Source organism: Chenopodium album, chromosome 16, assembly GCF_948465745.1.
Source record: "Chenopodium album chromosome 16, dcCheAlbu1.1, whole genome shotgun sequence".
Classification (NCBI taxonomy): Eukaryota; Viridiplantae; Streptophyta; class Magnoliopsida; order Caryophyllales; family Amaranthaceae; genus Chenopodium; species Chenopodium album.
Window position 1 is genome coordinate 10404564 of NC_137849.1, and position 27998 is coordinate 10432561.

At 34.9% G+C, this 27998-nt stretch overlaps 2 protein-coding genes across 3 annotated transcripts; both read left to right on the forward strand.

Moving 5' to 3' along the window:
• Positions 1-1928: 1928 nt before the first annotated feature.
• LOC145584891 (uncharacterized) lies at positions 1929-8649 on the forward strand. Of its 2 annotated transcripts, none has more exons than XM_081641670.1 (13): positions 1929-2007; positions 2370-2482; positions 2769-2828; positions 2907-2960; positions 3048-3108; positions 3217-3293; positions 3551-3600; positions 5268-5350; positions 5553-5623; positions 5720-5870; positions 7478-7632; positions 7720-7818; positions 8375-8649. In XM_081641670.1, exons 2-13 carry the CDS (start codon positions 2444-2446, stop codon positions 8444-8446), a joined length of 972 nt encoding a protein of 323 aa, XP_081497796.1. In that variant the 5' UTR covers positions 1929-2007; positions 2370-2443; the 3' UTR covers positions 8447-8649. The 2 variants fall into 2 exon arrangements, with proteins under 2 accessions (XP_081497796.1, XP_081497797.1); XM_081641671.1 differs by having other exon boundaries at positions 1951-2007; positions 2437-2482.
• A 3325-nt stretch (positions 8650-11974) lies between these two features.
• LOC145584893 (alpha-1,4 glucan phosphorylase L isozyme, chloroplastic/amyloplastic-like) lies at positions 11975-26103 on the forward strand. The gene is made up of 15 exons (XM_081641672.1): positions 11975-12296; positions 13691-13938; positions 14037-14138; positions 15264-15440; positions 15543-15818; positions 16238-16509; positions 18151-18268; positions 18363-18731; positions 18819-18971; positions 20760-20888; positions 21278-21514; positions 22772-22848; positions 24597-24783; positions 25316-25516; positions 25795-26103. The coding sequence occupies exons 1-15, from the start codon at positions 12053-12055 to the stop codon at positions 25909-25911; spliced, it is 2907 nt and encodes a 968-aa protein (XP_081497798.1). The 5' UTR covers positions 11975-12052; the 3' UTR covers positions 25912-26103.
• The last annotated feature ends 1895 nt before the right edge of the window (positions 26104-27998 follow it).

Below are 27998 nucleotides of genomic sequence, written 5' to 3' on the forward strand. Positions count from 1 at the left end.
TAACAACCAACCAACCAACCTTCGCACTCTCCTCCACCTCCAATGGCAACAAACTCTGCAACTTCACTCCGCCACTACCCTAGCCTCTACCTCTCAGTCCTATACTCTATACTCCAACCTCAACTACAACATCAGTGGCAACCCAATTTCTTGCTCGTTTTCTCCTCGCCTGGGGCGTTGGCGCTCTACTCGCCAAAACCTTAACAAGCGAAACGACTCTTCTCAATCCCAATCTCTATCTTTTGATTCTGGTAAACTCCACTTTGTACTTGTTGATAAATTACAATCTAGAACACCACTATCTCTTTAAAGAACAATTGATGTGTGTTAGGGATGGCAACGGGTCGGACTCGGAGCGGATTATGCTAAATCCGACTCCGATCCGACAAGAAGTCGGATGTTAAATCCGACATCCGACTCCGACTCCGAAATCCGACTCCGACTCCGACTTCAATATCCGACCTCCGACTCCGACTCCGACTCCGATCCGACCCGACTCCGAGTTTCTTTTACATTATTTAATATACTTTGAGATGTTGGGCTATATGGGCCTTGACAACCCACACCAAATGCCACCATGACCCACACAAAAATCCACTATCTATTGGAGTCGGAGTCGGATAATCCGTCAAAGTCGGACATTTGTCGGAGTCGGATTTTTTTCTCGGATTTTTTTTAGGATCCGACTCCGACCCTCTTCCGACTCGGAGTCGGATTATTTTAACGGAGTCGAACTCGGATTACTTTTTTCTCGGACTCGGAGCGGATTTTTTACCTCGGATCGGGGCAGAGTAGGGTCGGATTCGGACTGGATTGCCATCCCTAATGTGTGTGAATATAAGTTTCATCAATTTGTGTCTTCTGGAATTAAAATGGAGGAGAGGGAGTACTTGCCTAAATTGCATCTGGCGTATGTTTTTGATGTGATTTATTTGATGCGCAAGACTCGAGCTTTAATGGTGAAATTGAAGTCACTGTGTGCTACAATTGATGTGATTTGCACGTGTAAGGTCATCGCCGGAATACTCAGTCAATCGAAATCTGGAGAGTGGTGAGACTTTACATTTTTTTTTTAGAAAAAAAAAAAAACAATATGGTTTGACAAGTAATATATATTTTTTTTTTCTGTTTTTTTTATACAATTAACATTTTTTTTAACAAAATTTGTCTTGCATTAACAAATTTTCCTAATACTGTATTTAACCTCAAAAAATAAAAATAGTCAAACATTAAAGGGAAATTTTGTCAAGAACTACCAATCAAAGCGCGTGTTTTGAAAAAAAAAAACCTATTAATTTTTTTTTAAAAGATCTAATACAAAGTTGTAAAAAGTTTAAGTAGCACTACCACTCTAATAATTCCAAGAAGAATATTCGGCATATAGGTTCCACTTTTTACCTTTACCTCTACCTCATAAAATCTCCATCTAAATTGACTAAATTACCCTTCATAAGGGTAAAAAGTGAAACCCAAATGTCGGAGATTCTAGCCAAAATTGTTAAGAGTGGTAGTGTTACTTGAACTTTTTACAATTTTGTGGTAATTCTTTTAAAATTTTTTTTTTAATAAATATTTCTTCTGTTCTTTTTTACTTGACCTGTTTCTTATATCACGTTTGCCAATGCAATACTTTAGTGATCAATAAAATTTAATTCTCCATAAGAATAAAAGTTATATATTATGATAGTACTTATTGAGATGAATTCAAAAATATATTACATGAATATGTTTTTCCTTACATATTATTCACAAAAAACGGTTAAATGAGAGGTGATGAATAGTGTGAAAGTCAAAAAGGGTCAAGTAAAAAAAAAACGGAAGAAGTAGTTGTTTTAAAAAACACACACGTGGTTCAATTGATAGTTGTTGACAAAATTTCCAAGGTTAAAAAACTGTAACACGTTTATTAAAGTACTGTAAAAAACTAAGGAAACTCTTACTATTACATACACTACAAACTGCGTTTACCTTCTCCCTGAGTTCCTTCGACCTCCGCCACTACAACTGGTAAGACACCATTAATCCCTATTTTATCATCCTTTGATTCCTTCACTACAATCAAACCCTAATCTAATATCCTTTTATTTCTTCTGTATTCTCTACTTTTAAAGCCTAAATTGTTTAATTCAACACTTCACCTGCTAATACTGCAGTTGAAAATGTATATCCGTGCATATTAATTTCTTATTATCACCGGTTGATTGTGAAATTCAATTGTTGCTAATCATAGTTGTAATCTAAAATTGATTTTTCATATGATCAGTAGTATAATTAAAGTTTTGTTGGTACTGTAGTAGATTATAAATTAGGGTTTTAAGATACGTTGTTCTATCTTTTATACTCAAATTTACAATCTTCTTGCTGTGTAGATTGTACTTCTGCAGTCATTGTTGAGATTTTTTTACTGAGTGTTGATTAGCTTCCGCATATTCGAAGGCGAAACATGGGTTATACCAAGGAACAGCTCCTGGATCGCTTGAAGGTTTTATTCTATCACATTTGCCCTTTTTACAATAAAATCAAATCATTGGATATTATGAAAATTATTCTTTTAATATCTTAATTTAGAATCTGGTTTTAGTGTTGCAAGTTAGTGATAATGTATAATTTAAGATGCTTGCTTATTCAAGTTCAAATTTTGATTCATACGAAGTAATTTTTAATGATGTATTGATGATAACTTTAGAAACAATACTAATAGACTTTTTAGTTATTATAAATTACTTCCATACAATCATATTTAAGTGAATTTAATGATGCATTTATAGGAACTTCAAATTGAATTTGAGAAATATGAGCATCCTGTGGTTCTAACAGTGGAAGCGGCGGTAAGTTTTAAATATCTGTTTTTGAAATTGTACTTCTGTGTAATTATAATGGGGTACTAACGTTTTTCTTTGCTTCAGCTGAAATATCTTGCTAATGTGGATGGTGCGTTTTGCAAAAATTTGTTTCTGAAGGTAAATTGTGTGGATTTTTCTTTCTCCAATTATACTTAATAATATGTTGACATGGGTTTTCATGATTTATTTTAATGGTACTTGCAGGACAAAAAACATAGATATTACATAATTTCTGCCCTAGCAGAAACCAAAGTAGACATGAAAGGTATGTGTTTCTGATGTAGCCATCACATTGTTTTCATATTGTTGCTAAAATGCATCTGTTTGAATTTTGTGTTATTTATGAAAGTATTCATGCTTCAAAGCTGAGCAGTTTTATCTGTGAGGCTTGGTTTGGGCAAGGGAGGCTTAAGAATGGCGCCTGAAGAAGCCTTAGGTGAAGTTCTTCAGGTGAGTGTCTGCATTTAGACCTATAGTTAGGTTTCTGTTGCATAATGTTTTCATTATCTTATAGTATTGTTATACTTTGTTGTTAGTAGTAAGACAATGTTTTGAGATTTCCCCAAAAAGAAGTATGAATTCAATTTGGGCATAGAAGAAGATGCCATTGTTGGCCAGTTTTAACTGTAAATTTTATATGTAATGCAGTTATATGTACTATATTTTGGGTAAGAACTCTGGCACTGATGTTTTCATGGCTTTTCCAGGTGCCACTGGGTTGTGTAACTCCATTTGCAGCAGTGAATGAGTCTGCAAGGTATAGTTTTGTCTTGTTTCATTTGGATATTTAAATGCAATAGCTTTTGTACTTGATGAGGTATTTGAAAGGGTCATTCCAATTTATTATGTTTCAATTGCAAGGATTTTCAGCCTTATTTAATCACTCGATAAAATAGTGATTATAATGGTCACTTTGTCTGTGTTGTCCTTTTGATTAAATTCATAGATTGCATTTTGCTTTTTTCAGTTACAACATATGAGAGATGTGATGTGGAGAGAGAGAAGTCATATGTCTAGAAAAGAATGTTGCTTCCAAAAATAGGGAAGTATTGCAACTAAAAAAAATGAAGTATTATGTTAAGTGCATTTCATTCATTAACAGCTCAGGTACGGCAATAAAGTTAGTCAGTTTGTGGGACATGAGACCTTAATCATTGTGTAGGAAATTGAACCAGGTTGCATGTCCATAATGCTGGTCATTTGTGCTTTAGGTCATTCTGGGATGTTGTTGTGTTTGCTAAACCTATCAACCCATTGTATATGTATGTCCATATAAAATCTTACGAACTAAAGTTGTTTTTGATAAGAAATTAAGATAAATTTCTGATCCAGGGTTTAGGTTGAAATTCCTAGACCTAAATAATAAAATAGGGTAATAAGAAGGATCAATGTTAAAGCATTGGGCTTTTGCTTGCTAAAAAAAAATTTAAGTTGACCTACATGCTTGTTGAATACTTGAATTCAACTTGTTTGTCCCAGGCATACTTGAAAATTGATATGCTGAGATAATATCTTGGATGGCAGGAGGAGTTATACGGATTTCTGTAGAGTAACTTTTTCAGCTGGCAGCTATGGAAGACTGTTAATTTCAGCAGCTTCTGTCTGCCGTTTTTCTCCCTCCCTAAGAGGCTAAGGCAGCTTAGCTCTGTTGATTTCCTTATTATTGCTTGTTTTTTGAAAAAAAATTAGGAATTTGTGTGTGTGTGTGCGCTTGTGTGCCGACTACCAGAGCGAACATTCGACTGTAAGTGGTTTGGTTAAATACAGCAGAAAACTGAAGTGAACTTTTAATTATGTACCAGTATATTTGTCAATAATAGTTGTTCTTTATACTTTCTCCATTCTTTTTTTATTGCACCATAAGGGATTTCACGCTTGCCAATGCATTACTTTAACTATTAATATCTTCAATTATACATTTGTAAAAATTATAAAAATTTGATATTTGAAAAGTGGAGTTTAATACGAATCTAACTAGATCCCACATGACTATATTTTTCCTAATGTATAAATCACAAATGATGGTCAAAGAAGGTCAAGTGAATAGTGTAAAAGTCTTAATGCTGGAATAAAATAAAAACGGAGGAAGTATATTTGTGTGCAAAATATTATGATATGTGCAAGACCCAAAAAAAGCCTCATCGTAGTAGGTACTAGGTAGCCTTCTCATATCCTGTACTCATACCAGATAACACATATTGAACTACTTTTTGTATTGTATGACACTGACCACATATTCCTAGGGAACAATTCTTTAAATTTTTGGCAATTTTTTCCCGTTTGGTAAAATAGATATGAGAACAACTAGTGGCATTTGTTTTTGGATCAAATGTTTAATATTTCATTGCACAACTCATTTTGCATAAGCACAATTCAAGAACTCACCTATAATTTATTTATTTATTTGTGTATATTGTTGTGAAGGCACGTCTCGTTGTTATTGGATCAAGGGTTGAGAACTCAGAGGCGCATTATGTTCCACCCATTATCTAACGACATGTCTATAGGTAAGTAGGAAGGTTCGTTCATGTAGTTCTTTTGAATTACATAGTATATTAGTAGTTCATAATATATTGGGTTTAATAAAAAGTAAAAATGTAAAAAAATTACTAATATGCGTGGTTTTTTTTATTTTTTGAGAATTTTACATGTCGGCCATCGTATAAAGTGTGAGTTTCTTCATGATGTGTCTGTTACTACTTGTGATAGCTCTTTCTACTGATGGCCTGGACAAGTTTCTGAAATCATTAGGAAGAGAACCTGCATATGTTGATCTCGAGGTTAGAACACAATGCATTTCATGCTTTTGGTTGGTTATGTTGGTGAATCAGAGTGATACATTTGGCTAAGCTAATCTACATTGTGTTTGAATGTAGGCTAATCCTCCTGTTGGCAAGGACCAACCTCCTGATTTGGCTGCGTTTGCACCATCTAATGCCATTGCTGTGCCTGAAGCTGCTGCAAAAGCAGCCTCCACAGAACCTGCTCCCCAGAAAAGTCAACCTGCAAATAGTGACCTTGTCACAGGTAATTCTTGTCTCTTTTAAACTTTATGTTGGTGGAGAGTTCTTTGTGAAAATTGACTAGCATTTTGTTGGTAACTGGCTACCTGTGTTAGCTAGTTCTGAAAAATTCAGATGACTTGCTCTTGCTTGCTTCAAGATTTAGATGTATTTTTTGTTTGTTTTTTCAATTGAAACATTTAATGGGGTTTTTCAATGCTGAGGGTCTTCCTGCTATGGATCCTCTTCCATTACCAGATCTCATGTCATTTGGCCACAAGTTTTAAGTATTCCCAGTCTTTACCACGCCACATCTACCACCTCTGTTTTGCCTACCTCTTTGCTCCTTACCAATGCTTGTTTATCTTGTGTGAAATTTTATCAAGTTGGACAGCTACCTCAGCATGAACTTGTGAAGCTAATGCTTTCGTTATCTTTTTAGACTACCTCTAAGCCATTCTTCACAATCTCCATATGTTTTTTGATCCAAATAAAGCTTACATTTGGATGAATTAATCTTCATAATCTTTTTTCCCCTAGAATGGAACTTGTGCTTGTACAAAATGTTAGGCATCATCGAAATATAGATAATTGGGCTAACTCTGATACCAAATATTAGACTTGCAATTTACATATTCCAAACTCAGATACTTTGATAAAGGTATGGTGGAGGAAATGGCTTACAAATCAAAGAAATCTGAGATCCTTAGGGACTTTTTTTTTTTTTTTTTTTTTAAAAAAAAAAAAAAAAAAAATTACTTGTGAGTTATGACAAATTAGCAATTTTATCTATGCTTTAATTTTCTTATAAATCTGAAGCCAAAAAAATTTACCTAAATCAGGAGTGGGAGCATAATTGTTTTATAAAGTATGGGAGCAGGCTAATTGGCAGTTTTTAAAGTGATTCGATTGAGATGAGAAAATTTCAACAGCTAATTTACCCACAAAGGACAACTTGTAAAAATCAAGCACATTGAGACCACGTGGATGATGAAGAATCACTCTAGGATATTGCAATATCACCGAGCAAGTAAATATCTTGACTTGGGACTTGCCAATTGATGTGTAAAAAGCTAAGAATAATGCTTGGAAAGATTAAAAATAAAGTTAAATTTGAGGTGTGTTTTAGATAAAAAATTGAAAATCAAACTTGAAGATTAATAAAGTTCTAACTTGGTTGACATAAAGTTTTCCTGCACTCAAGAATTTTTGTTTAGCTTGTTTTCTAGCCTTTTGAAAATGTGTTGTATTAAAGCAGGAAAATTTAGATGAATATTAGAACTACTATGTACTTATTTATTGGCTCTGGGAATGCCCTAGGTCATTTCATGTGCATATTGAACAAATTGCAATATATTGAACTACATGTGCGATTTTGTTTTGGCTCAGTTGTGATGTACGTATGATATTCTAATTAAAATTTACTTTTTTTTTTCCTCAGAAATTATTTTTATGCACGTTAGAGAGAGAGAGAGAGAAGAGAGAGAGAGAGTATTGCTATTGAGTTTTTATGGTAGTAAATTTTTTTTTTTAATATTAATTTACCCGTGTGTTAGGAATAAAAGCCATATGATCTTTGTATTTTTATTTTTTGTTTCTAATTAGCTTTTTATTTATTGTCTTTTAATTTAGGCAAACCTGTAAAGAAGCCTGCTGCAGAGAAAATTGTAAAGAACAAGCCTGCAAAAGGTAAAACTGCAAATGCAGCTGCATCCACACCTTTTTCTAATCCCCAGCTTTTCGTGGATGAAATATTGGATAGAACTTCTGCGCTAATACTTTCTGAGGTGAGTACTTTCTGATTTAACAATACATCAATCAATACATCATAGAAAGATTATATTGGATTCAAACTTAATGTCTTCATTATTAAGATTAACAAGGAGACAATATCAACGCATGGAGAACAGCTTGGAGCTGTAGCATCTGACAATATCCGAAAACGTCTTTCCTCGGAGCTGAGCCACCTAGCTGTAAGTTATCTCCAATGACTTATCCCTCTCTTTATCTCTTTATGTCATGTATTGTGACTTTGAAGTTGGTCTCCTTTGGTTTGTTAATACTACTGTATTATATTCCCCTTAATTTACTTTAATTGTTATGTGTCTAATTCAAAGTGCTGAAAGATTTCAAGAGCAAAAATGCATGCATACTATTTGTTTTTTTTTTGGTAAGTCTGTTGTAAATTTGACTGAATACATCTGAAGGCGGGAGTCTAGATCTACCATAATGGTTCATAATATTTCCTTCAAAAGCATATATGCTATTTGCTGTTAGATTCTTATTTCCACATCAGTAAGTTGTTATTTGCATTCATTTGGTGAGAAAAACCAGGCGCACTATGAAGTGCACATACATCAGTTGATTATTCGTGCTGCTTGTTTATCATATCATCTCTTCAAAATAATTTTTCGCCAATAAGTGCATACCGGTTAATCCTTCACGCAGTCTGTTTATGCATCAGTCAGAAACATTTCTGATTCATTCAAACTTATTGCAAGGGATTTCTTTCTTTCTTTCTTTCTACAGATGCTTTATAAGAGTACGGCTTATACAGAAGGATTTCATGCTGGCTCTCATCGTCATGAATCTCACTTATGAAGAGAATTTGCTTATATTGCTTGAAGGAGAGGAATTTACATCAGCTGGCAGCCATTACTGTTAGATCTTTATCTAATCGCTCTGTGATGTGAATCTGGCTGATTCATACTATTCTCATTCATTACAATTTTTGGAGAATTCATGTAAAATGCATTATAATACTCTTTTAAAAAGTATTTTATGAATGACAATAATTAGTTTTATACCTTGAGGGTTAGCTCAATTAGCTGGAGTATCAACCAGACAACCACCGTCGATGGTTGATCTTTGAAGCATTTTTCCGTCAATTTTAGAGAAGAAAAAACAATCCTAGTTAAACTTGCTTCTTCTTCTAAGAACTTGTGTTTGAAATTGTTGCAACGGTTTGGATTCTTAATTGCTTTAACAGTGACTTCTTACCACTAAATCACTGAATCGGCAATCCAATTTACTTGGTGCACTGTGACCACAGGTATATATTGATTTTTGACACCGAGTAATTTAAATTTTCAGTAATTTTTAATGTGAGGTGGCCATGTCTAAATACTTTTAATTATTCCAATACTATTTCTGCAAATTAATACCTATTTTATTCCTTGCTTCACTTTCTTTTTCCAACGGCTATTTCACCAAATGCCACTTAGCACTTTAATAATTCATCAAATGCCAACAAGGTTTTCAAAATTCATCAAATGTCACCGAGTTTTACAAAAATTCACAGAGTGCCATTAATGACTAACGGTCACAGGGTTTAATCATGACACATGTCATGATATGATTTCTTCATTTAAATTATTTATTTTAATTAATAAAAATAAATTTTTTTTCTTAATTTTCGTGACAAAAATTGTTCTGGTAAAGTTTTGGGGGTTATTTTGAATATTTATAGGATCAAATTAAACTCGGAATTGGCAAAAATAATGTTAATGCCCCGTTTTGTGTGTCAATAAATATCTCGATTAGCAGGTCATTATTTATTAAACATGAAAATTGATCGGGTAAGGTTTTGGAAGTTATATTGACCCTTAATGGGTTCAAATTAAGCTCGGAATTGGCAAAAAATAACGTAAATGCTCCGTTTTGTGTGTTAAAAAATATCTCAATTAGTGGGTTGCTTTTTTAACCATTAAATTAGCCGGTTAAGGTTTTAGGGGTCATTTTGATCCTTTAAGAATCTAATTTCAGCTCATATTTTGCAAAAAAGTAACGTAAATGCCCCGTTTTGCAATATTTTCAGTAAAATAATTACGATCTTAACACGCAAAATAGGGCATTTACATTATTTTTTTCCAATTTCAAGCTTATTTTGGACCCATAAAGCGCTCAAATAACCGCCAAAACCTTACCTGGACAATTTACACAATTAAAAAAAATGATACGTTAATCGAGATATTTTTTAACACACAAAACGGGGCATTTATGTTATTTTTTTGCCAATTCCGAGCTTAATCTAATCCCGTAAAAGGGTCAAAATAACCTCTAAATCCCTTACCTCGATCAATTTTCATGGTTACAAAAAATGACTCACTAATTGAGATATTTTTTCGACACACAAAACGGAGAATTTACGTTTTTTTTTTTTGCCAATTTCGAGCTTAATTTGAAACCATAAAGGGTCAAAATAACCCCCAGAACTTTGCCCGAATAATTTTCATCACAAAAATCGAGAAAAAATGTTAATTTTATTAATTTAAATAACTAATTAAAATGAACCAATCTTATCGTGACATGTGTCATGATTAAACCCTAATGACTAACGAAGTTAACGACCGTTAGTCATTAATGGCACTCGGTGAATTTTGTAAAAACTCGATGGCATTTGGTGAATTTTGAAAATCTTAATGGCATTTGATGAATTATTAAAGTACTTAGTGGCATTTGGTGAAACAACCGTTTTTACAATTGTACTCCGTATTTTATTATTTGCTCAATTTTCTTTTTTGGAAACCTTTCACAGTAAGGAATCCTCATACATAAGCTTGTATTAGCTGTATATACAGTGAAAATAATGAAGACATACTACTCCCTTCGTTTTTAAATACTTACTCCATTTTCATTTTCGGCCGTTTTTAAATACTTGTTTCATTTCCTTATTTAGAAAGCATTTACAATATTTAATTTATATTTTTTTAACAAGTGGGTCTCAACATAAATTATAATTTATTAATTTCCTTTTCTCTACCTCAATTCTCTCAAATACTTTTGCATTTTACAATTTTTTACGGAGTATTCTAACCCCATTACCTCCATATTACTTTTTCCAATTTCTTCAAACTCCGTGCATGAAAAAAAATAGAGCAAGTATTTAAAAAAACAAAGGGAGTAACACTAGGGGTGTTTGGTTTATCAAGTTGGAATGAATTAATATGAAATCTCATGCTTGAAGGTAGACCTAGCAAATGGGTCGTTCGGGTCGGGTACGTATCGGGTCAATTTCGGTCAATCAATATTCGGGTCGGGTATCGGGTCAACACTTCGGGTCGAGTCAGGTCAATTCGGGTTCAATTATCGGGTCAAGTTCAGGTTGGGTTAAATTCGGGTCGGGTTAAATTCAGGTCAGGTCAATCTTCGTCTATGTTGATGTAGAATTTTGACCAATAGTATATTATAATTATCAATAAGTATAAAGTACAACAATTAAAAATTAATAATATATTCATTAGACAATTTCAACAGTACTATATACACAAGACTGTATTGTTTCATATGTATGATCACTATCATTGAATTGTTCAAAATTCAAATTAGATAAAGTGAATAGTAGAAAAAAATTCAATGTAACACTTAAAAAAAAGAAGCTAAGAGTAATAGTAATAATAACAATAACAATAATTAGTGTTCTTAATCAAATGGAACTCTTTATGAATTACGAGTACTTAATTACACACACATTTCAACAGTATTATACACACAATATTATACTGTTTAATTTAGGTTAATTTCGATAAGTGTTTATTCGGGTAAAGTAATTAAGCCCTAAATCAATTAGGTCATTTTGAGTATTTGTTAATTTTGGATCGGGTTATTTCGGGTATAGTTTGGGTCGTTTTGGGTTTGGGTCCGTTCGGGTCAAAATCGGGTCGGGTCACTTCGGGTATCGGGTCAATTTCGGGTCGGGTCAATTCAGATATCGGGTCAACTTCAGGTCGGGTTAATTTGGGTCGGGTCAATTCGGGTATCGGGTCAAATTCGAGTCAACTCCACTTCGGGTCGGGTATGGGTCGGGTCAGCTTTGTGTTCGGGTCAATTTCGAGTGTACGTTTTCTGATCAATTTTGAGTCAATAGTCGGATTATTCTGGTCGAGTCATTCGGGTCGGGTTAAAATTACCACCTCTACTCGAAGGGTATGGATTCTAAAACCCATGCTACTCTAAAGTTAAAAATAGAATCATAAACATAAACGTAATGACTCAAATAACAACGTATTAACAAAGAGAAATATCATTGGGGTCCGCCTCGGAAAGCTGAATTTATTCATCACGGATTTCCATGTCCCTATCTCACTTTTTTTTCTATAAAATCTACAACAACATTCACAAGTAACTGACTGTACTTTCAGTGACTCTGAAATTGAAAGAAAAATAATCAAAATTTTTTTGTGAGATTGTTTGTAATTTGTGTGAATTATGGCGACATTGCCATTGTCATCCTCATCAACCGGAAGAATACACAATTGTTCTTCTTCGTATTATTCATCAATTTCTCGAGTTATGGAATTCAGCTTCAAAAATGGCAGTTATAATTCCAGGATTTTGTTTTCTTCTATTAATAATAGAAATATGATTATGAGAGGTACTAAAAGATGTTTTGTTGTTAAGAATGTGTTTAGTGATTCGAAGCCGAAATCGCAGGAGCCGATCATTGAAGAAGGTCTGTTTATTGTTTTTATTCTGAATTTGATTTGGTATTTTTGATTTCATTTTTGGATTTTTGTTGAAATTGCTCTGTTATGTTTTTGTAAGAAATGTTTTGTTGAAAATGTTATCACTGTAATTGTTGGAATCCCAATGTCCCATTTTTATTTTAATAATCTTGATGGGACTCGACTAATGTGGGTATGTGTCCGAGTTTCTAATTAACATGACCATTATATAAAAATGTTGCATAATTTTGGTGCAAAATGAATAATTAAGTGTTATATTCACTTGTGTGTGTGACCAGATAAAAGGAAGAATCGGAGTAACAATGTAACATAATACTATCTCTAACAATGTTTGTGTTTTTGTTGTTTTAATGTAATAGAATTTTATATTGAGTCATCGTTCAAACTTCAAATTAGTGACATCTATTAAGATCATAAACAATTGAACACGTAACTCTTATTATTTGTTGGTGTCATTCTGTCAATATCAATTAAATTAACTGCACGGTTTGGGATCCTTATGATTTGTTTGTTTGTTTATTTGTTCTTAATAATAATTAAAACAAAAGGTTTGTATGTTTGTGGTATATTTAGCAGTAGCTAATTTCTAATGTATGCTTGAGAGTGTCTTGAGAATTTCCTGATTATTATTATTATTATGGGGACTAAATAATATATTATAACAGTGTTTTTTTTTTTTTTTTTTTCAGATATATATAGATATATAATTAAAATAAAGATAGGATACAAATCATAGTTAAATTTTTTTTTTTTCCTGTCTTTTGTGTTTACGATCTCTCATTCGAATTCAATGCTCTCCGAACCGTGCCAAAAATGATGTGAACAATCACCAGGATCATCCTGTAGGAGCTTGTTTTAGTGTGCTTTGTGAGTTGGATTTGTATTAGATCCGATCACCCGTAAACTGATTTTTTTTTTGAAGATATCAGGAAATGGTTATGACTTATGAGTGTCCAAAGCTATCATATTGTGGATAGTGTAAGGAGGACTGTTACTATCTTCCTTTTGGCTGATTTCATATGTCCTGGTGTAACAACTCAATTGGACTATCAATCGTGGTGTGGACATTTAGAAAGATTGTTGTATACACCCACGTGCACAGTGCACCCAAGGGTATTTGTTTGCTCATTTGATGATAAAATGAGCAATAAAAATCATCTAAATGAGCAAGCAATACACTTGGGTGTATGGTGCACTCGGGTGTAAGTAACAATTTCTAGGACGTTTATGCTGTTCTGAAGTGTCTGAGCATCCAATATTATCATACTAGCGGCAGTAATGATGATAGTAGCAACTTACATGAAGTATGCATAGGTAGTTCCCAAGTGCTTGATTCGTTCTTTCTCGGGTTTTACTTATTTATTACATACTATTGTTTCAGGGACTTCAAGCAATTTGAACCCAATAATAAAATTGAGCCCAGATTCTGCTTCAATAGCCTCAAATATTAAATACCATGCAGAGTTCACTCCTTTGTTTGCTCCCAATGAGTTTTCCCTTCCCAAGGCTTTCTTTGCTGCTGCACAGAGTGTTAGAGATTCACTTATAATCAACTGGAATGCTACTTATGAACATTACGAGAAGATGAACATGAAGCAAGCTTATTATTTGTCCATGGAATTTCTCCAGGTTCTGTTACTAGTCTTTTCTGGTTGGTCGTGAAATAAAAAAATTTCATATTGTCTATGGCAGAATGAAAATTAAGTAGATTGTTCTCTTATTTGTAGGGAAGAGCATTGTTGAACGCAATTGGGAATTTGGAACTTACCGATGCCTATGGAGATGCTTTGAAAACTCTTGGACACAATCTGGAAGCTGTAGCTAGTCAGGTTTGTTTTATGCTTTAGATTCAGAAGTACTATATTTGCTGTACTGTTGTTCTTATTGATGATTTTGCATTGTTGGAATTTTCTATTGGCCATTAGGTGTTGACTGGTTTGTCTCCAAATACTCCATTCTATATTTCGCTAACTGGGTAGGATTGTGGGCTGTCTTTTGAAAACAGCCTTTATACTGGTTCGGGTGACTTAAGAATAATTTTCTCTCATTTGGATCTCCCACCATGTCAAAACTGCCAATGGTGGATACACACTGTTTGTAGATGTATGGGCTTGCACTGCTGGTTTCACGACCTTCAGGCTAGCCTAAGTTGAAATGCAAGTTATATTGCATATTGTAGACCTTCTATTAATAAAGAAGACTTAGAAGAAAAAAAGAAACTACTCCATAGTAGATGTTACTTTGGAAGCTCCTAATTACCAATGGTAACTATGAGCTTGATTTCATGCTATAAAAGCTGTTATATGAGCAAAATTGAATCATATTCACTTAACCATGGACTTTGGTGATGACTGTCAGAAAGTAGAAAGGAGAAGAGACATGGACCATTCATCAGCATTCTATTCTGCTTCCGTGCCTTTACTATTCAGCATTCTTTCCTTACTATACGACATTGCCTGTTTGCATCTAAGATACCTTGTGAATATTAACAATTGGTACTTCAATAGTTTCTAAGATACCCTGTTTGCATTCTCATGAAGTAATCTAGTATTAACATTACCCTGTTGTCTTAGAAACCTTTGAGCTTATGGAGCACAATTGCCACAGCCCACAGGCAATCCATAATTCTGAGTACAAATAGTTTTTTGTTATTTATTTTTTAATTTTTTTTTAATCTTATTTAAGTTTTAATTTCATTTTTTAGAAACTGTGGCAATTGGTTTGATAAATGAAAAAAATGTGGCAAATCCATAATTTTAGTTGTAGCTTGAACAGGTTTATGCTATGGCTTATAACAAATGTGGTCATTGTAGCTTCATTTCAAAAATCTTTTTACAGGCCTGACCATCTCATAATGACAAGTATCAGTTGCATTATCCCCCCCCCCCCCCCCCCCCCCTCTTTCTTTTTTGGTTTCATACGTGCTGCTGTTTATGTTGGCTGTTTTATAACAGGAACGTGATGCTGCACTTGGAAATGGGGGTCTTGGGAGGCTTGCATCCTGCTTTCTTGATTCTCTTGCTACATTGAATTACCCTGCATGGGGTTATGGGCTAAGATACAAGTATGGGTTATTTAAGCAAATAATTACCAAGGATGGCCAAGAAGAATCTGCTGAGAATTGGCTTGAGGTATAGTTGCTACATTCTCTTTTAGAACTCATTATGATGTTTATTAGGTGATTACTTATATGGGCATTGTTTACATATTTCAACACACACATCTTAATGCAGATTGCTAATCCTTGGGAACTTGTGAGAAATGATGTATCCTATCCAATAAAATTTTATGGAAAGGTGGCTTCTGGATCAGATGGCAGAAGTCACTGGATTGGGGGAGAAGATATCAAGGCTGTTGCCTATGATGTTCCAATTCCTGGGTATCAAACTAAAACCACTATTAATCTTCGACTTTGGTCTACAACAGTACCGTCAGATGATTTTGACTTGTCTGCTTTTAATGCTGGGGAGCACACCAAAGCAAATGAGGCTCGTGCAAACGCAGAAATGGTTGGTTTTTATAAGAGTTCGTCTTGTATCTTAATATGCTTTTCCAAATTAGTTGGTCTGCATGTGGTGAAAACCCCATAAATTGTCAGACATGTATGTTACTTGCTCCAAATTTGCATCAGACCTCTGTTCAAAAACTGTCTTTCTGTTACATCTTTCTGCCATCTCAGTTGCTAAATTAGAACTCATGACAAAGGAGTTGTTATCCTGCTATATAAGTTTTGTGACTGTAAAGTATGTGTTTCAGAAGGGTCATAAAACAATATTCTCAGTCTTCAAAGGATGCATTTTCTCTGCGCTTCATCCACAAGAGCTGTGAATATTGTTTCTTTCTGGATTGAAATTTTTTGGATTTTGTCCTTCTCTTTTTTTGATTTTTGATTTAGGAAATGGTGGCACTAACAATTCTTTTTTCACAGATCTGTAGTGTACTATACCCTGGGGATGAGTCTATGCAAGGAAAGATCCTTCGTCTGAAGCAACAGTACACCCTATGTTCGGCTTCTTTGCAAGACATTATTTCGCAATTTGAAAAGAGATCAGGGGAACATGTAAAATGGGAAGATTTTCCAGAGAAGGTGGCTGTACAGATGAATGACACTCACCCAACATTGTGTATACCCGAATTAATGAGGATATTAATAGATGTGAAAGGACTTAGCTGGAAGGAATCTTGGAATATAACCCAAAGGTACTCTTATGATTAAAATATCTAATGGTTTACATTAGTGACACGACAGAGATGCCTTTTTTTTCTCTTTTTTTTCTTGATTTTGGGGGAGTGGGTGGGCAGTGATTGTGAGATTGGCGATCTAATTCACTGTTGTGGAATATATCCTGGGCATTCCAAGCTTCTACAGGTTATCAAATGGAAATAGATATACAATCCTGTATTTTATTTCCTCATGTCTGGAAATTACCAGAATTCCAGAAATTTAATGTGATAATTAGACCCAACAATCACATTCCAAGGTCACACTTTAAGTAATAAGCAATCTTACTGATGGAGTTCAGAGTTTCTAAGAAGAGCCGAATGGTTTTAAGTTGTGGTGATAAAAAGTATATACTTAAACAAATATTCTATTCATCATTTTTACAATAATATTGTAATTTTATTTTAGTTCAGCACATGAAGTCATTGGTGGATACAATTTTAGGAAGGATCTTTCCAGTGCACAGAAGGTTGGAAGACTCAACTATAATCACTAGTACACTTCATCATGTATCAGTTTTAAAAACATTTTAGGAATTATATGCATAATTCCAATTATTGCTTTTCAAATTGCAATTTCTAAATCAATATATCAGGTTTCAGTGCCTTATTAATCCTTAAATCATTCCTAGCTTTGCACAATTGATAAAGTATGCCATTATAGGACCTTTATTCTTGTCCAGTTTCCTTGTATCAATTGCTCCTGTGGTCAATGGCTCAGCTCTAAATCTCCCTGTTATCAGTTCATTTCATAATAGTAGCATTTGTTTTTTATTTTTTTCATTTTATCTGCAAGAGAGTAAAAAGTCATTGGTGATCCCATGTAACAGAATGGTCTGATATCATCCCTGTCCTGTAGGAGCACCAGGCTGTGCTTTGTTTCTTAATATCCAAGCGTGGAAGCTAACATATGAATCTATGACTGAGAGTGGGTTGTGCGGTAAGGGCATTTATTCTATGCCAAACTTTGGTACACCTGCCTTCTTTACTAGGAGAATGGAGAGCCAAGAATAGCCACTAGAAATAGAATATCATGATGAGGGCTAACTTTTATGAAGATTACCTGTGTAATGTAAAAAGAAGTATCTTTGACCTCACATATTTTCTTTCAGGCCCCTTTAACACTTTTATGTGGCATAAAAGATCACAAATTAATTTCTTGATTATAGATGTGATTTACCTATCTGGCTCGGTGATTTTCAGCCACAGTGGCAGCAATTGTGGTTACTTGAAAATGATAACCAACGGATGTTCCTAGGTGTGACCTATGCCTTCAAGATACACCCATTGACTTAGATCCATGAGCAATTTATTGCTTCTCCCAGTAAACAAAGATGGTTTCCTGTTTCAAGGGAATGTATTTTTTCTCTTTTCTCTCTACTGGATTTTGTTTTTAAGGAAATTTAATTTCATAGCACACCCGATTGCACAATTATTTTTACTTATTTTTCACTACTTACCTCAATTGCACAATTACTTTTACGTATTATTGTCTAGTGGTTTCTTTTAATGTTTCTTGAAGACAGTACAATTGAGCTGATTTTATGTGCTGTTTAGTTTGAAACTTTGATTACATAGTATTTTGTCCTCACAGCTTATGTTCCGCTGTCTCTTTGACAGAACTGTTGCTTATACAAATCATACTGTTTTGCCGGAGGCTTTGGAGAAGTGGAGTTATGAACTTATGCAAACCTTGCTTCCTCGACATGTTGAAATCATAGAGAAAATAGATAAGGAGGTGATCTCATGTATTTACCTTTTAAATGTTTTGTATTTCCTGTTTGACCTATCAATCATTTCCCATTCTAATACAATACATTGGCTATTTACAGTTAGTTCATACCATCGTATCTGAGTATGGTTCTAATGATCCTGAATTACTGATAGAAAAATTGAATGAGTTGAGAATACTGGAGAATTTTGATCTTCCAATTTCGGTTGCCAGTTTAATTAAGGAAAAAATCACCTGTCAAGTTGAAGAGCTTGAAGAAATTGAAGTTCCTAATAAACAAGATGGGCTGGTTGTAGAGGAAAGTGAGGAAGATGTTGTGGAGACGAAGGCAGAGGAAGAGCCAGTTCCAGAACCACCAAAAATGGTCCGAATGGCTAATCTTTGCATAGTTGGGGGCCATGCAGTAAATGGGGTCGCTGAAATTCATAGCCAAATAGTGAAGGAACAAGTTTTCCGTGACTTCTTTGAGGTAAAATTGGTAACTTGGTATAGAGCTTTGTCAGTTTTCTTTGGAAATATTTTGTATCAAAATTTATTAAGGTTTGAGTTCTTTCAGTTGTGGCCAGAGAAATTTCAGAATAAAACAAATGGGGTGACTCCAAGAAGATGGATCCGGTTATGCAATCCAGAACTAAGCAATATCTTAACAAAATGGATTGGGTCTGAAGATTGGGTTCTTAACACGGAGAAACTTGCAGAATTGCGAAAGGTAACAATCTGTTTCATATTCTCTTATGTACTGTGGTTCAAGCTGTATTAATTTTTGCAAATTAAAGATGGAGGAGATGATGGAGTTCCGTCAGTCATTAAGGGAATCAAGTGAAAATTTGCGAATCTCAAGAGTACCAGGTGAAATTTTGACAACATAGAGGTGCCAGATGGATTTTTGTAAACCTCAGGGGCTCAGGGGTACCATATGAAATACCGGTGATGTATAAATAGTTGATTATTTGCTTCTTAGGAGTAGAATAATGTGATTGTAACTTGAGCTTAAGAATCTTTACAAGGATGACTTAATAAAGAAAGCCTTAGGTGTGTCAGGCTGCATCTTGATGAATGCAAGGTAGAGGAGCTTTCCACCAAGAGTTGTTTGGAAAATCTCTCTCTGAGAATCAAGTAAGGAAATATGTAAAATGGGCTTGAATTCTCAAGAGAAAAAGTGGTGATTAGAAAAGAAGCTATGAGGATATGGCTAGGCTTTTGTAATAGATTTCAAAGTGAGGGTATTTGCCGAGATATCTATGATATGGGTATTTACAGGCTATGCCTTTGAAAAAATGTGCACAAAATCCTTTGGCACTGTCACTAGAATGAGCCTGCTAGAAGTCTGTGGTAGGTTTTTTGGAGTTTATCATTCTCCCATAATAGCTGCCCTACAACAGTGTGATACCTGGCGTTTCCAAGTCTTTGAAATTGTGTTGCTCATTCTTCTTTTAAATGTTTGGAGAGGGTTTGGCTGCCATATTTCCTTTGAAGAGGTGTGATAAGTCTACATTTGGCCAAGTCATGTGGCATTAAGTATAAATGGGAATTGAAATCTTCTTATTTGGTTTGAGAATATGTTGGTGCCCTTGGTGATTGGGATTGTGACATGTGGGATCCTTCTTGACAAATCATTTCCCAAATGGTAGGGTTGGTAAATAGATGAGGAAGTTAGGAATGAAGGCAAAGTGATAATTTTGACACTAGAGGTAGAGAGCTAAGGAGGGAAAGTATTGACATTAATCTGCTTTTTTGTTTTGTTTTTTTTTTTTTTTTTCCCTTGGGTTATTCACATACTGTATCATAAATCAAACAAAAATTTGCACCAAAAAATAAATCAAACAAGAATAATTATGTAATGAAATTCTCAGTCACTAATTCTCCCTCATAATCCCACTTTTAATCCACTAAACTCCAATCTCCTTTTCCCAAACTCTTCCTAAGGGTTTCTGGATGAGTATGTCCTACAAAAATATATAGCAGTACTCTTTATGGTATCTATTTGTTTTGAATATAGGGGAACAGACTAATGAAGAAAAGGACAAAAACATAAAATATTGTTCTCCATGTTACATGTCCTCTAGTAGCTGGGGTCATTCTTTTATCATAATCCCATTTAATATTGCCTAATGCCTTACAAGGGTCAAGAGGCTCGTTTATTTATTAGGTCATGCGGGATAGTAGTGGTAGTTGGTGAATCAGATGCATGCTATATTACACATGCAATTGCAAAGAGATTTTCTCTGGTCTCTAATTGGACATGCTTAAAAGGGACTGCTACTCCACTATAAACAAGCATTGACTCTCTAGCATAAGACATTTAAACTCTGTTGCATTCTATAAGTAAAAAAACAATCTTTTAGTGAGCCATTCAGCTCTCTTCAACTGGCTGCAAAAGTTTAGACCATGCTTATATGTTTTAAGTAGTGTTTTTGTACTTTGCCTTTGTTTACTTTATTCTTCTTCAAACACCTTTATCCTAGCTAATTGTAACATACTGAGCCATTAATTGCAGTTTGCAGATAACAAAGATCTACATACTGAATGGATGGCAGCAAAACGTAACAATAAACAGAAGGTTGTTTCTTTGATTAAAGAGAGAACAGGTTACACAGTCAGCCCAGATGCAATGTTTGATATTCAGGTAGCCTTTTATTTTTGCATTAACTGATTAAATTGTATCAAGATGCTGCCTCAATGATATGATTTTTAGTTAGTGTAGGAGTGGTTGATCATGTGCTTAGAGAAGAAAAGAGAGAAGTTGGCTGTAGATGTTAGCTGGATGATGCATGCAACTCTACCTGCTGTTGTTCGTTCCTGTTTGTGTGTGTGTGGGTGATTTTTTGGGGAGGGGAAGGGGTTGAACCTTTTTGACATTTTCAAACTTGCAACTTTTTTAGCATAGTCCATGGACTCGATTCTAGGCTTCTATGTTATTTGATTTCTACACCGTATGTTTCTTATTTCTCCTTGCCCTTCTCATTTACAAAGTTTGTCACATTTATGCAACTATAACAATAATTGGATTTTCAGATCAAGCGTATACATGAATACAAGCGACAACTTCTAAACATATTGGGAATTGTATACCGCTACAAAAAATTGAAAGAAATGAGTGCTGTGGAGAGGAAAGCAAAATATGTTCCAAGAGTTTGTATATTTGGAGGAAAAGCTTTTGCCACGTATGTGCAGGCTAAAAGAATAGTGAAATTTATCACTGATGTAGGAGCTACAATTAATAATGATCCTGACATTGGTGATCTACTGAAGGTATGCTTTTGTACAATATATAATTGGCAAAAGTTGTCTGTGTTATATTTATATATACAAAGTAATATTATATTGTGACTTGGTTTTCTATTTTTTCTCCGTGTCTGTATCTTGGAGAGGGGAAGAGGGGAGGGGGAGTTTGAAGAAACATATATTGTGATCAGAGGAAGCGCTGAAAAGTGCATTGAAAATTTAGTTTAGTCAAGGATCTCTGCTGTTGCCTTGAGCCGGTATTGAATATATTCATCATATGTGTTCATTGAGCTAATGGAGCATGCTACAATTACTTACAAGTGGTCCATGTTAATTGTTTCTTCTAATAAAATTAAATGTAAAACCTTTCTGTACTGAAGTTATATCAGTGACTTTTCAAGCTTTCTGATCCTTTTAAGTAATACTAAATTACTAATCTTGCCTGAGATTGTATGGTCTTGCAAACCGTATACATGCAAAAGGAAAATTTGGTTACACCATTGACTTTTAGAACAGAGTATAAGATAGCTCAGTTTGATAAAAAAAAAAAAAAACTAAGTGTGCTCGGCTGCTAGCTGATTAGGTGATTCTTCTCTCAGGCATATAATAGTCTAGCATATTCTTGCAGAGGTAATAAACACTAGATTAGATACGTGCCATTAGTTATGCTGTCATTAGACCACAGAACCACATTGATATTTGATAGTTACAGTCATGTAGTTTCTTGTGTTTTGGACGACTGCCAAAATTCTTTGTTTATTCTTCAGCTTGGTACTTAAGGAGAATGTTGCTGTAGAATTATGTTACACAAACTTGGTTTCATCTCATATTGGCTCAGTTAAGTGTTTAACGAATATCATCTTTGAAATATAGGCACAGTAGGAATACAGAATAAGTCTTTTTAATTTTATTTTTATTTTTTTAAACGAATATGATTTTGTGAATTATGACAATTACTCCCTTTGTCCACTTATAACTAGTGAAACACTTCCCTCGTTTAGTTTGCAGTTTTTCTCTATCTCACCTCACCACTTGGGCAGAGACTCACATTTCTCTCCTATCTATCTTCTCATTACAGAAGTCTAGGTAGTCCTTAATATTTAAGCAATAACTTGATGTTTCACTTTTTAAATGGACAGAGGGGGTATTAATCCTCATACCTACTTGGGAGCTGTAATGGTTTGTGGAATTGGAATTGTGATGGTTGCTTATTGCTAACTAAATATTTATTTTATCTTTCTAATCAGAAAATTTATTTTATCGTGGTTAAATTCTGACATTCAGGTTGTGTTTGTCCCTGATTACAATGTAAGTATGGCTGAGTTATTGATCCCTGCAAGTGAGCTTTCACAGCATATAAGGTATTCAATTTCCCGTTTCACACAGTCCTAATATTTAATGAATTCAACTCATATTCTTGAAGTGTCTGGTTATGCTCAACTATCAAATATGATCCTTCCGATATGACTTGTCAGAGGACCTGCTGAAATATATTTAAAATGAATTCAATGATTACATATATATATGTGTATACTATTCCATCTTTTTTGATGCAACTGCCAATCCAATGACAATATCTTGTCTAAACTATTGAGTGAAATGAAACCATTCTTGCTATGTTACAGCCAAAATATAAAAAATCATGGAGGTATGATCTTAGTACATGATGCTCGTCCTTAGTCCTTTAATATGCCCCTTTCAATTCTCTGTTTTCTCCTTATGCCACCAATGTGGGAGTCATGTTTTATTGTGTTAGTTTTCTCACATACCTCAATTGTGTAAGTGGTTTGACAGCAATGATTTACCATTAAGACAAAGCAGGGTTTATTTATTTATTTATTTTTAACTATGCTTGCGAATCACTTTTCACATTCACCTCATGTGACTTGTATGGCTAATCACCACCAAAACATGCCAGTGTCCTGGCTGCAACCGCGATCAGTTACTGTCATGGGAAAATTCCAGCCCCTAAGCCAATACAAGTAGCTGGCGGTATATGCCAGTTTTTTCTCTTTTGCATATCCTTCGGTCCTGCTTTTTTCTCTATCCACTTCTAATCACCCCTTTTTGTTTCTTTGACAAGTGATTTTCTGTCTCTTTAGTCTTAACTCTCATTGCTGTTATTAAATTGCATTTCTATCTCCTAGCAAATCCATGAGCTGCATATAAATTAGCTGTGACCATCATATATATCAATGAAAAGAAACCCTAGCATTACCTTGCTGCATAATAAGTCAATATTGTGTGTGAGTTATGTAACCTTGCCGAGACTGATGGTGTGCTAGAATCCATTGCTCGTCGACATGCAATGTTGAGCAATACTGCTGACAATATAGCAGAATCATCTGAAAGCATTTTATCTAAAAAAAGATTTAGAACTATCGAACTTATTTTTCTTGTCCTATCAACACAGGCAACAGGTCTAGCTGCTAGAAAAACTTGAGTTTTAGATTCTGTGGAGATTTACTATATAGTGATTTAAGTTGGATAATAAGCCCATAAATCAAAGAATAAATAACAAATTTATTAAATTCATACTCCATGTATGGACATGTATGGAAAACTTGCTAATTGTTGAATGTTGTACCTTAATAATAAGTATTTTCCTAAGGAATTCACTTTGTCTACTTTTTGCCATCATACAGCAGGTTCATGAGCAGTATTCCTAGGATAATTGAACTAATACACAAATATGATTTTTCTATAGATTTATAGGGATGCATATGAATGGTCCTGCCAAGAAAAGATGCATCAAGTTGCATCTTTTTGCATGAACATGTATATATGTGTAATAGTGAAATAACAGAACTTGTAGGGAATGTAATTTCACATGGTGTCTTTTCTCAAAAGACGCCATTAACTTCCATCAAGTCGAATAACTTAGGCATTGTTTAACTACAAATTATCGAATTAATGGAATTTTGCATTTGTGCAAAATATTTGACATTTGAAGCAACCTGATCGCTTCCCCTATCAATTCAGAACACAATTTTCAACTTCGATGGCTGAAATGTGGTAAACTGACCGTTGATATGCATATCACGTTTGAAATATATGGTTGATAATTTGATATCTTGATTCTTGATTCTTGATTTTTCCATACCTGCAGCACTGCTGGAATGGAGGCAAGTGGAACCAGCAATATGAAGTTTTCAATGAATGGATGCATCTTAATTGGGACCCTAGATGGTGCCAATGTTGAGATTAGAGAAGAAGTCGGAGAAGAAAACTTCTTTCTATTTGGTGCTCAAGCACATGAGATTGCTGGATTACGAAAGGAAAGAGCTGAAGGCAAGGTATTGTCCCATCAAGTTCTTGTGCCTATCCCTTTGCCCCAAATTTCATGTCATTGGTCCTTTCCTTGCAAGTTGTTTCTGCTTTGTTAATATTTTTCTGCTTCAGAGGTTACACACTTCAGGGTTCTGAAGTTTGCTGATTATCTTTTTAATATGATTGCAGTCAATTTACACTACATGGTTTATTATTTGTTGCAAAATGTGGCACTAGTTTACTGAGTGTCTCTAAATCAGCCATATATTATTGCAGTAGCATTAAATATGTCTGGTCTTTCTTGGGTTTGAATGATCTAGCCTGAATTTTTTATGCTGGAAAATTAAATTTTTTCATGAATTATTACTCTCTGGCTGCCACAAACTTAGTGTGGAGTGTTTATCTTATACTAGACAGCTTACTGAGGAAAGAACTACCCAATGGTCCCAATCTCTCTGTATTACTAGAGTTATATATAACGGATCCTTGTGGTCTTAAAGGATCCATCTGTATTGACTGTATAAACCTAATTTTAACACTTTCAACTGATTTTTGTAGTTTGTGCCGGACCCAAGTTTTGAAGAAGTCAAGGAGTATGTTAAAAGCGGTGTTTTTGGTTCAAGCGGTTATGATGAACTGTTAGAGTCTTTGGAGGGAAATGAAGGATATGGCCGTGGTGATTATTTCCTTGTAGGGAAAGACTTCCCTAGTTATATAGAATGCCAAGAAAAAGTTGATGAAGCATATAGAGATCAACAGGTAAGGAGCTCTAATTTGTTTATTATAGACATGCTTACTTGCTGAGTTGTTAAGAATTATAAAAGAAAAGAACATAAAACATATGCTTACTATTAATTAAGCTGTGAAAGGACCGTCAAGAGGTCCTTGAATACAGTGTCTATCACTCGGAGAGTGTGTGGCGCATAGCTGGGCTATGTGGCAAATGACATGGTTGTGTAGTCCATGAAAGCCAGCAGCTGGACCCATATTCTTTGAATGGCTATGAATCTGATATTCTGTTTGATGGTAATGTGCAGAGATGGACAAGAATGTCAATACTAAATACAGCTGGTTCGTTCAAGTTTAGCAGCGACCGAACAATCCATGAATATGCTAAGGATATATGGAATATTCATCCAGTTAAACTACCATGAACTCAACTAAGATGGCTTCTAGTTATTGTTCTTACCAGTTAATAAATAAAAGTCTTGTTAATGCCACGTCCAAGGTTGACATTGGATATGTAAAATTCGGTATTCTCTTCTAAAATCTAAAAGGAATTTTATGTTTTGGTGTGATTTGTAATTTTGCTTTTATTTGGAACATATATCTACCGAGTGTCAAGTAGTATAACAAAATAAAATACATACTAAAATAATTTTTTACTTGGAAATTTTGTTAGAAAAAACCGTTTAAAGCATCATTTTGTATAAAAAAAAAAAAAAAAAAAATCCTTTTAAAAGCTTTTATGTTTTAAAATCCATTGTTTTTTTTTTTTTTTTTTTTTTTCGAGAATAACACGATCTTTGATCGGTCTTTCAATAATAACACCACCTTTTGATTATTCCAAAATACCAACACCTTTCATATACTTCTGCTACAAATGGTACAAAAATATAGGTAATCTGTTCTTGCATGTAAAAAGCTGAAGTGGCATGTATTGTGGGGTAAGTCAATGATTGACTTTCATTCCCATGCAACATTCTGCACGCTCATGATGAAAACTCAGGTAAAGCAAAAGAGAAAATAAGGCAGGAGACGTTTGATTGGATTGATATAGCCAAAAGGCTTTGAAGGATACAACTACAACTATGGCTAAACTAAACTATTACAACTTCTCTGAAGGACCTCCTCTATCCTCCTTTCTTGCTATTTAACTTGCTACAACATAACACATGTGACTAAGCCTTAATTGCTAACATTAACTAATTTTGTCTTCTTCCCTTAGCTATCAAAATAGAGCCACTGAAAAGTAACTCTGCTCTGATTTAGTTGTCCCCTGTTGCTTGTTGTTGCTGTGGGTTGTCTTGTGGGTTGCTTGGGTTGCTTGTGTCCTTCTGTTGCTGCTTTCTTCTGCAGTAGGTGTGCATAATGGGGTCTGGGTTGGTGTATTACATTACTCTCTCCTAAAGTACCACCTTGTCCTTAAGGTGGAAGTCGGGAAAACGATCAAGGACCGAAGTAGCCTCAACCTACGTAGCTTCAAAGTTTGGTAGCCCGCGCCACTTCACCGAAACTTCTTGCACAATCGATTTTCCTTGCACCATCCTGCTATCCTTGGACCATCCTGCTATCCAGCACTCCGGTTCCACCACCAATTCTAACTCCGGTGTAATCTGATCAGGTATGGTGGGGGAACTTGGTAGACTTCCAATAGCTCTCTTAAGTTGTGACACATGGAACACCGGGTGAATGCGGTAATGTTTCGGTAATTCCAGCTTATACGCCACCTTGTCCACGCGTTGAATGATCTCAAACGACCCATAGAAATGAGCTGCGAGTTTCTTGAATGGTCGTTTAGCCAATGAGCTTTGCCTATATGGTTGCAACTTAAGATAAACCAAATCGCCCACCTCAAATTTTTCCTATCTTCTCCTCGCGTTTGTATTCCTTTTCATGAGCTTTAATTCATCTAGCGTAAGATCCCTTTATTGTAATAATTCATCCAAGGATTCCACCTGAGTAAGGCCTGTTCCCACCTTGATTAAATTAGGCGGGTCTCTGCCATATAAGACTCGAAATGGTGACATTTGAGTGGAAGAATGAATCGTTGTGTTGTATGAAAATTCGGCCCAAGGAAGCCACTTAGCCCACGCTTTAGATTGTTTTCCAGCGAAACATCTAAGGCAAGATTCCAGCCCTTTGTTAACCACTTTGGTCTGGCCGTCGGTTTTGGGATGGTACGACGTGCACTTCCTTAAATCAGTCCCCTGTAGCCGGAACAGTTCCCTCCAAAAACTGCTCAAGAATACTTTTTCTCTATCCGAAACAATACTACGCGGAAAATCGTGCAAACGAACCACCTCCTTTACGAACACCTCCGCCACTGTCATAGCAGAAAATGGGTGTCGCAGCCCCATAAAGTGTGCATATTTTGACAATCTATCCACCACCACCAAGATAGTATCAATCCCCTTTGACCGTGGAAGGCCCTTAATGAAATCCATGGTTATGTCGTCCCACACCCTTTCCGGAATCGGCAAAGGTTGGAGCAACCCCGCCGTACTTTGTTGAGAATGTT

What these genes read in the sequence shown, in the direction of transcription:
- LOC145584891 (XM_081641670.1), top strand. Translation starts at nt 2,444, where the DNA reads ATGGGTTATACCAAGGAACAGCTCCTGGATCGCTTGAAG. An exon ending in CTGCGCTAATACTTTCTGAG is followed by an intron (nt 7,633 to 7,719) that starts GTGAGTACTTTC and finishes TTCATTATTAAG; the next exon opens with ATTAACAAGGAGACAATATC. An exon ending in CGGAGCTGAGCCACCTAGCT is followed by an intron (nt 7,819 to 8,374) that starts GTAAGTTATCTC and finishes TTCTTTCTACAG; the next exon opens with ATGCTTTATAAGAGTACGGC.
- LOC145584893 (XM_081641672.1), top strand. Translation starts at nt 12,053, where the DNA reads ATGGCGACATTGCCATTGTCATCCTCATCAACCGGAAGAATACACAAT. An exon ending in TGGAAGCTGTAGCTAGTCAG is followed by an intron (nt 14,139 to 15,263) that starts GTTTGTTTTATG and finishes GTTTTATAACAG; the next exon opens with GAACGTGATGCTGCACTTGG. An exon ending in AAGCATATAGAGATCAACAG is followed by an intron (nt 25,517 to 25,794) that starts GTAAGGAGCTCT and finishes GGTAATGTGCAG; the next exon opens with AGATGGACAAGAATGTCAAT.